Raw genomic sequence first — 9,330 nt, 5'->3', positions numbered from 1 at the left:
AATCTTATTTATATAAATTTTATTAGCACTAATTCATTATGTTATTCTTCTGGAGCTTATAGGTGGCAGTGAGAGACAAAAGGTTGTGGTCCAATTTTCTCTGATTATGATGTTCTGTATTGTCTGTAAAGGCAATAATAATATCATAATGGCTTATCTATTTTCAGCACCTCTTTTGGTGCTTTTTGATTGTATGCAGCAGTTTTTAGTGTTTTAGGTGCAACACTGCCTCCCCACATCAGTGTTGACCAGATTAAATCCCCAACCTGTCTTTTGAATACAATTTAAGGAACTAAGCTGCATAAAACACTTGCCATATTAATATATATAAAAATATATATAAAATATATAATATATATACAAATATTCAATAAAAAAAACAAAGGCTTTAATGCGACATCACTTAAATTACATTTCCAGCATATAGTAAAATATAAACTGTATGCATGATTATTCTGGACAAAAGCAAAAAAGATGTGAATGAGTACAAACATGGCTTTAAAAAATCATGATAAACTTCAAAATTCATGTTTCATCCATTGATATCAGCCCCCTTTTTAGGTTGTTGATTAATTTCATGATTAAAGATTTTAACTTCTGTCTGTATGTTGAAGTGTACTGATTGTACATGTAGCTAATCTTGACTTCAGTAATTTTACCGAGCTCGGCTATTTAAGTGCAGTATTTAAACCATTTTCCCACAAAATCATATTCACAACAGTATATCAAATAATAAAATCACAGACATCAGAAGAGACACAATTCTACACACTTCTAAGACTGCTCATTATTCCCAACAGCTGCATTTTCCTGAGGCACATTTGGTACGCTGAATGTCTGCGCCCACGTCTCCAGCTCTGTCCTCAGCTGACGTGCTTCAGGTCGGTCTTGTGGCCTCGCACACAGCATTGGCTTGATCATTTGGTTCTGCAAAAAACAAAACAACTGCTACTGACATCTTTGTACAAACAATAATAAATGTGGTCATAATTTAATATAGTTGAGGCTCCACTTCACAGTATTCCTCACATATGCGCTTTGGAAACTGAGATTGATATCTTCTCAAATCGTGGTTGTTTGTGATGTATGATATCTGAAATTTATCACATAAAGACAAAATAAATGTGAATATGAAGTCGAAGCTGCGAGCATTTGGCTACAGTTAGCAGCCTGATAACCGAGCCAAGAGGAGGCACAGGTGTCTAGTGTGCTCTTAGATCATTTTAATTAAATATGTTGAAAGTGTATTGTGGGATTTTTGCCAAATAATGCCACCACTGAACTGCTCACCCAGCTCTAATATATGGGCAGGGTTTAGTTGTAGTTTGAGGTGAAACCTAACTGTTAACTGTTTTGTATATTATGGATTAATCTGCTAATTATCATCTCTTTGTTTTAAAAATTTACAAAATCGTGACAAATGCAGTCACAATACCAAAGTTCATAGTGAGATCTTCAAAATATTTGGTCTTTCCAACCAACTGTCCAAACATCAAAATGAGTTACAAAATGTGCAAATCCTCATATTTCAGAAGCTGCAACCATAACATGTTTATAGCTAAACACAGTAGTTGCCAAATTGTTTTCTGTAAATAAATTGAAGTATAATGTGCATGAGAATTAAGAACTCGAGTAAAATAGTGCCTAAAATTGTGCTTAAGTACAGTACTTTCTGTAAATATGCTTAGTTTCCACTGTCTGTTAACGACAAACATGACTGGCTGGCACCCTTTGAAAGTTTCAAGTGGTGAGTCACTACGTTAGAATAATGAGAATATGGTGTTGTACCTCTTGGGGAAAAGTCAGGGAAAACTCTTCAGGAAGCTTCTGACTTCTGGCATCATCCCAAATCTGTTATTTATGCAGAGAGAGAAGGATGAAAGAACTTGTTAGTTAGCCTCAAATTTACAAACTATTAAAATGAGGCTCTGTTGAACATTGCAAATGAATGCAGGTAAATTTAAACAGGACAGATCCAAAGATAATCTATGAAATTCCATTTTATCTGCTGTCTACGATACACTGCTTTACTAAATACTGAAAATAAATTGACAACTGGTGTATACCTAGCTGGTCTCTGATTTTTATATAGTATACATGAGATCATATAATAAGGTAACACTATCATGTGGTCCATTTAAGACCTCCTACAGTCATTTAATATTTCAACCTTGTTAACATGTGGGTTTGTATATAAAAGACAAATAGTGAGCAAAATAAGCAGTCAACATCCTGGGTGAGCAATTTGGCCTCGGAACTGCAGTGTGCCATCCACAGTTTCAAAAACATGAAGCACAAACTATTTCACATGAAAAAACAAGTACACTAAAAACACAATGGCAAAGGTTAAAACACACAGCATAAAAAAATCACACAAAAGCAACAGGCAACAAACCTAAAGCAAACAGCCAATTATCAGCTGACACCAAGATGACGGTGCAAAAAAACTACAAGCACTTTCACCAAAGATGGTGTGGATTTGTGAAACAAGATACAAAATTGTCCATGAGACCAAAGGTTGCAGCTGCTGAGTTTTAGGAGTCAGTAAAGAACATAAGTAGGCAGCTCCTGTAAAATAACCTTATAAGGAAAAGTATACCGTACCAGTGATCAGTGTATACTGTGCCTGCTCTCGTAAAGGCCTGTATTATCAAAGCATCTACAGTATATATGATGCTTAGATGCTGAATGCACACCATGTCATCCAAAATAGTATTTATTAAGCCCACATATTTAATAATCCAATCATTATAATTAATCTAAAACATATAATATCTAAATATGATTATTTGTTATGCATGCATTTTTTAAAATGTATTTCTCAAATTTAAAACTTGTTTCCTTGCGTTGGACCAAAATGTGTGGACTCTGATAGCAAATTATTCTTCTCTTACCTTGGTAAGAGTGTTATTGATAGCTTGGTTAATTTTCACTAACCTCTGAGAAGAGCAAAAAAAAAAAAAAAAAAAGAAAACCCTGGTGGATCCCAGAAATCAATGGGTAAGAAGAGGTGAACAAATTGTGGCTCCGAACAAACATAAGAGACAACTTCTTTGCACATTTCTTCAGCATGAGGCCCATTGTTAGATTCTGTTGATGACTCACCCTTCCTCTTTCATGTCCAGTAGAGAGTTTCCAAAGGAGTTCAAAGTATATCAACCCCACAGCAAATATGTCCACTTTTCGGCCATTGGTCCTTCCTGTCTAATGTGATAGAATAAAAACAAAGTATTGACAAAATGCACCTTAACTTCCCTAATCTATCCTTACATCAATCATTGACATATTAACTAGTTATGCTAGTGATGTAAATGAAGCTTCAGCTGAATAATGTTTTGTTGGCATAAACAATGCAACACATTTAATGTAAACTTTTTCATACTACAGCTCTCACTGCCAACAGCAAAGACAGCGGTAGGCTGAGATTCATGTTCTGTAGCATTTTTTTTAGGGTGGTAGGCATACAAGCTGTCCTCCTAAATAAGACTTTTCAATGAACATGTTTGTTAACACAATAATACAGAAGAATTGGAAGTTATTATCAGTATGGATCGTCTCACTTGTTCAGGAGCCATGTAAGATGTGGTTCCTTCGTTCTCTGTTCTCTCCATCAAAGCAGAATCATCATCATCATCTCTGGTGACCAGACCAAAGTCCCCAATCTTCACTTCTCCCTTCAGCCCAAACAGGATGTTTTCAGGCTTACCATTGAAAAGAAAAAAAGAAAAAAAATGAAAATTAAAACAAATAATTATCTGGCTCCTCACATGATGGGCAGTAACACATGAACTACTGAACTTTGAAGTTGAACACTTAAAATAACCGTGTGTTCACTAGTAAATGATGTTGATGGGCAAAGGTCTAGGTATGTGGTGCTGCTATGGTACACCGGGGTATTTAGAAATCCCTAAAGTGCTCTTTCTATTAAACTTTCTATTGTATGTAGTGCACGGCATGCACCACCAGAGCTCAGTCTCTACTGGTAGAAGAGGCAGCTTAGCTGAAAGACACCGTAACACCTGGTGGTTGAGGAATAAGTTACAGGGCTCTAAACAGCCTGCGGTCAGAGAGAGACCGTGGGGAATAACGGCATGTTTTTTAAATCTAATTTGGTGAATTCAGAATTTAATTCGACCAAACCGGAGCTGGTGATTGCTGGTGAACAGTGAACTTATTAACTAGTTTAATAGCAAGAGTAAGACGGTTCGGGTGAGTTTTATTTTGCTTCTGTTGACTTCTGATGAAGTGTGCTGTATGATGAATTCATCTGACACATAAGCTTTGTCAGTCTTCTGTAACGGAGAGAAATTTCAATTCAAAAGGTGTACAGTTATAATTCTCTGTTTAATAAGGAAAATAAATGTGAGAATATTATTTTCTTAACAGTTTGTGGGTTTCTATTGTGTATTTATTAGTCTGACAAGCTGAAAGTAAGTAACGCACTTCCTGTCGAGGGGAGTTAGCTTAGACCGTCATATACCGTATACCCCGGTGAAACTTCAGAAAGGTATGAAGAGGTATGAAATATTACATACTGCCTACGCCTAACATTACTAAATACCAAAACTATATGCTGAGTCTAGATACATATATCACTTAAATCACTTAATGACTGGTTTGCGGAGTGATCTGTCTCAGGGTATTGATGGGGCAGGGGAACACGGAGGACATATCAAATGCTGTTACACTTGAAATTACATACAGGTAGCATCTATATCTGCTTTTCCTCAATACACTGTCAGAGTCCAGTCTTACCTTGAGGTCCCTGTGGATGTGATTCTCGGTGTGAATATATTCAACGCCGCTAACTATTTGTTGAGCAATTCTCAGACTTTCCTCTCTTCTCTTGGAGTCTTGCACAGGCAGCTCATTCTTCTTTTTAATCCACTTTTTAAGTGTTTTGGTGTCACATAACTCCATTTGAATATAGAGGTACTTTACCGATGAATTATCTGTGGGCCTTAAGATAAAGAGAAGGAAAATTGTCTAATTACTCACCTTTAAATAAAAAGTTAGTCCTCAAAGTAAGTGCATTTGACTTACTGGGAAGAGCTTTTACTGTCAGCTGAATTGTCCCATGGGTATCCTATATCGTCTGTCCAAAATGTGTAGTATCTGACAATATTACGGTGGTGGAGGTCTGATAATGTCCCCACTTCTCGAAGAGATTTCCTAATCCAGAGGAAAATGAGAAAAGGAATAAGTAAACAAAAGACTTGTGCAAACACTGCTCATGCTAAACTGCACATTTGAAACACACTACTACATACTTACTCTTCACTGCGGACAATCTTTACAGCATAATACTTGTCCAGCTGTTTATCTCTCGCTTTGTAAACTCGACCAAAGCCTCCACTGCCAAGACGTTTTATGGAATCAAAGTTTGAAGTAAACTTGCTGAGATTAACTCTATTGTTTAGGAATAAAAGGTAGAGAAAAACATAGACATGACTTCTTTGAAGTACATCAGTCACTGGAACAGAGGTTTAGCACCACATCAGTATAAAACTCACATGCTTCAATGCAAATAATGTTGTTATTTGATACAGTACCTCAATTGGTCGAATGTCTCACTCTGACTATTTCCTGCATTCCTGTTTTTGACAATATCCTAAAAAAATAAACAAATAAAACAGGTTTAAAATTTAGACCCCTGCTCTGATTATTGAGTTTTAATTACTTTGAGAAGTATGACATGCAACGTGTCATTAACATTAAAAAAGCCAAGAATTATATTGTCTTCTGATTAACTCCCTCTATAAATGAGGTAAGATCACAAATAATCATTCGTGTTGCATTTATAGAAAATTGCAGCTCTCTGTTAACCTCCATATACAGAATAAATAGAATATAAGAGGGTGGGTTTTGTTATTAATCATCACAACTTAAAAAAATATGAAACAAAGTCCAGACCTGATCCTTTGAAGAGTTTGACGAATCACTGAATATTCCTGAACCACTTTTACTCGTTGACATGCTCTGTGACGATGCAATAGACTCCCTATGAGAATGTAATGACATACATGAGTACAGCTTTTTCAATATTAACTCTGCAATCTGTTTTAATAGTCGGGTCAGTGAGAGTCTTACAGTGAAGTTGGTGTTGACAGCTCAGTTGGTGGATCATCTTCAGAAGCAGCTGACCTTAAGGGCATCTATAATTCACAGTAAGTTAAAATGTAGCATGTTCCAAATAAAATGATGTACTGCCTTGTAGCCTTCTTAAAAATAATGTCAAATTATATTGATTATGTAATGTGATTTTTCACCTTGTGCAAAGAGTTCATTTTTTTTTCTTCTTGTATAAACCACAAATATGGACCCACACTAAACTTTCTTGCTGTAACAATACTTCTATTAGTCTGCTGCAGTCTGCAAATATCATACATAGAATTTTGCTTTACTTACTAAAGATTTTTTGAGATTGTGAGAGAACAAACCTGAGCATTTGAAGGGACCGATGAATCAGTGAATGTGTTCACTGAGGGCCTTTGTGGTGATGGGTTGAGGGGCTCCCTGGGAGAATACAATGAGAGACATGAGTACAGCTTTGTCAGTATATAACTCCGTGGTCTGCTGTCTTACGTAGTGCCTTACCGGGTAATTGATAACTCCGACATCATAGATTGTGCACCATCTTCGGACACTGTTGATCTGACGGACACCTAAAATGCACACAATGTTAGATGTTCACCTCAATGGCACCTTTTCACTCAAAGGTATTCAGAAGTAGCTGGATTAAGGTGGGCTGCCATCTGCTAGTGTTAAAAAACTATCATGATACAGCCTAGTTTAACCTTTTGTCAACATGCAAAAAAAAAAAAAACCAAAAGGAAAAAAGTTGCATTCCTGAAATTTAAAGAAATCATTCTGAAGGCTGTAGTTTGTGGTACTGTTCAACTGTATTGTATCATACTGACAGGTGTTTCTAATGTATTGTCCTTCCCATTTATATCATAAGAAAAATGTAAATTACAGAAACACCTTTTTGTATAATGTAATACAGTTCACCAGCAGCACAAAGTGCATTCTCAAAAATGATCAAGTTGGATCAAAACTTCAAGTATAAACTGAACATTATGACATTCATGAATGTTGTGTAGGACTGCATTTTTTAAGCTAATTTTACAGAATAAACTGGCAGCTAAAGGAAGAACAAAATATTCAATACCTTGCTGTCCCAGTCTGACTGTTCTTGAAGGGCAACCCAGGCCAGTCGTGCTGCCTCTTGTTTGGCTTCCTTGACAGTCTTACCCTCACCCACAGGGTATTCCTTTCTGTCAATCAATAATTTGCAGAAAAATCTGTGATGGATTTTGAAAAGGAGGAAATAGTTTAAATCATTATGCTAACAATTTCATATTGTCTACAATTTAACATTAATCCGATGTTAGCACAGACTACAGGTTACAGAAGTTCAGCTTCATACTCACTTAAGGTTATGACTTGGACCGCATCTCCTTTCTTCAATGTATGTATGGCAGCGATTAGTTTTCTGACAGTAGTGGCTGACAAATCCTATGTAATTTGTCTGTCTTTTTTTCCGATTATCTCTGTAAAGTTGTGCATTCACTTTGAGGTTTCTTATCCTATCACTGTAATAAAAAAGAGACACTTCACACTGATGAAGACATAAAACTGCAAAACACAATGGCATCCATGTTTTGATGCAAATCAAACCAGACTGCCATCAAAACGTGATAGCAATCTGATGGCAACATGCAAAAGTGAGCGCCAGCAGAAACCATTATATTTCTACATACCTATTCTTACCTTTCACTTTATACTATATTTCATATCCCATGCTACACAATAATAATAATAATGATAATAATAGGAAAAATAATCTCAATGCTATACTAAATTATGTTAAATTGTTACACATTTTTGCCTCAAATTCCATATTATATTTATATTACATCTCAAGACAAAAAAACCCACAAAGTACCATTACTTAATCATATATTAGTGTGGCATACATACTGTCACTTTACGTTCTGATTTTTGTCTCAAAATAGTCTTCTTTCGTTTTCACATAAATGTCGTGACAGCTGATGTTGTTATCACCTCGTAAGAGTGATTGTGTTGGTGTGTGTGCTTGGTCATGGCAAAATATAGTCCTGGTGACACCAGGAAGCCATTTTTGGTAATTGCCAGGTGTTTATATGTCTGTCTGTGGATAATTTTGGTCAACATGACAACAAAACTTTGCACTTTAAATTGCAGACAGCAGCTGGAATGATCCCATCCCAAGGTGGTCTCTGTTCTAGGTCCTTTCGAGGTCCTTGTGCTGCTACAACAACTGAATTTCTGTGCTAGAAAAAAAAAAGTTTTGTCATAAAATTTTACAATTCACTGCTGTTGTTATTTACTCACCAGATATCAGAAATATCTAAATTTGGTTCCTCTGTTTGATGACCTGATGTTTGGTTGTTCTCATCTACAGTCTTGGAAATGAAACAAGTACAATTTAGAGACGGTTGGCACAGTATGTGACCTACAAAACAATAACTTGATGGGCCTATGATTGATTTTTTACTTACCTACAACCCATCATGGTCTATTTAAGCAAAGAAGAAGAATCTTACTGTGTGAACTGACTCCGGAGGTTCGTTCTCCAGCAGGCATTTCAGAGCATTTTTAGCAGCATTATACTTGGCTTCCTTCTTGGTCTTCCCCACACCCTCAGGATAGACTTCACCGTTTAGGACCACCCTCTGGGTGAATCTGAAGAGGAATCATCACATCTCTATTATCAAGTAAATTTGTGGTGGTAATAATAATAATAATAATAATAATAATAATAAAGTTTAAATGTACTGCGCTTTTCAAAATCAACGTTACAAAGTGCGTTACACAGAAAGTCGCAACAATAAAACGCACACACACATAAGAATAAGCTTGTGAGAACAATATAAACATATGAACAATAAAGTTTGTGCAACGATATGCAAGTATAATCCTCAAATAACTCTGTCCATTAAACTTACATTTTAGTGAGGCCAGGTCCAACACCGCCGACGTCCTCATATTTGAGCTCAGAGCGCGTTATCAGCGCATACTCGTTTAGTTCAAATGTATAGTTTACCGTTTCCATCCTAAATAAAGCTGTCGGATTTTCAGATCAAATTACCTACAACTTTGAGAACAGAGTATAAAGCTCATGATGCGTCCGTCTTTTCCCTTTTCTTTTCAATGTTACTCGTTGTCAAATTGTGAGCACTGTTTGGATTCAGCTTTCTAGGCTTTGCTTTAAGTTTCGATTTCCTCACAAAAACGTCATGTGCGTAACCTTACGTTGTCTGAATTGATCTGAACCGGATCTGAACA

The 9,330-nt window shown here is 36.2% G+C and overlaps 1 protein-coding gene across 2 annotated transcripts; it reads right to left on the bottom strand.

Moving 5' to 3' along the window:
- Window positions 1-441: 441 nt before the first annotated feature.
- LOC121954256 (interferon-induced, double-stranded RNA-activated protein kinase-like) lies at window positions 442-9,272 on the bottom strand. Of its 2 annotated transcripts, none has more exons than XM_042501624.1 (17): window positions 8,991-9,272; window positions 8,589-8,727; window positions 8,377-8,447; window positions 7,434-7,595; window positions 7,172-7,277; window positions 6,598-6,665; window positions 6,441-6,516; window positions 6,091-6,155; window positions 5,914-6,001; window positions 5,553-5,611; window positions 5,275-5,409; window positions 5,044-5,172; window positions 4,756-4,960; window positions 3,561-3,701; window positions 3,106-3,204; window positions 1,789-1,851; window positions 442-927 (listed from the first exon to the last, which is right to left on the bottom strand). In XM_042501624.1, the coding sequence occupies exons 1-17, from the start codon at window positions 9,095-9,097 to the stop codon at window positions 775-777; spliced, it is 1,866 nt and encodes a 621-aa protein (XP_042357558.1). In that variant the 5' UTR covers window positions 9,098-9,272; the 3' UTR covers window positions 442-774. The 2 variants fall into 2 exon arrangements, with proteins under 2 accessions (XP_042357558.1, XP_042357557.1); XM_042501623.1 differs by having other exon boundaries at window positions 7,172-7,304; window positions 8,991-9,271.
- Window positions 9,273-9,330: the final 58 nt, after the last annotated feature.

Source organism: Plectropomus leopardus, chromosome 15 (assembly GCF_008729295.1).
Source record: "Plectropomus leopardus isolate mb chromosome 15, YSFRI_Pleo_2.0, whole genome shotgun sequence".
In the NCBI taxonomy this organism is placed as follows: domain Eukaryota; kingdom Metazoa; phylum Chordata; class Actinopteri; order Perciformes; family Serranidae; genus Plectropomus; species Plectropomus leopardus.
Note: the sequence above shows the minus strand (reverse complement) of the source record. Positions and strands in the feature narration are given on the sequence as shown.

What these genes read in the sequence shown, in the direction of transcription:
- LOC121954256 (XM_042501623.1), bottom strand. Translation starts at nt 9,097, where the DNA reads ATGGAAACGGTAAACTATACATTTGAACTAAACGAGTATGCGCTGATA. An exon ending in GGTCCAAGTCATAACCTTAA is followed by an intron (nt 7,305 to 7,433) that starts GTGAGTATGAAG and finishes AATCCATCACAG; the next exon opens with ATTTTTCTGCAAATTATTGA. An exon ending in AGTCAGACTGGGACAGCAAG is followed by an intron (nt 6,666 to 7,171) that starts GTATTGAATATT and finishes TGTGCATTTTAG; the next exon opens with GTGTCCGTCAGATCAACAGT.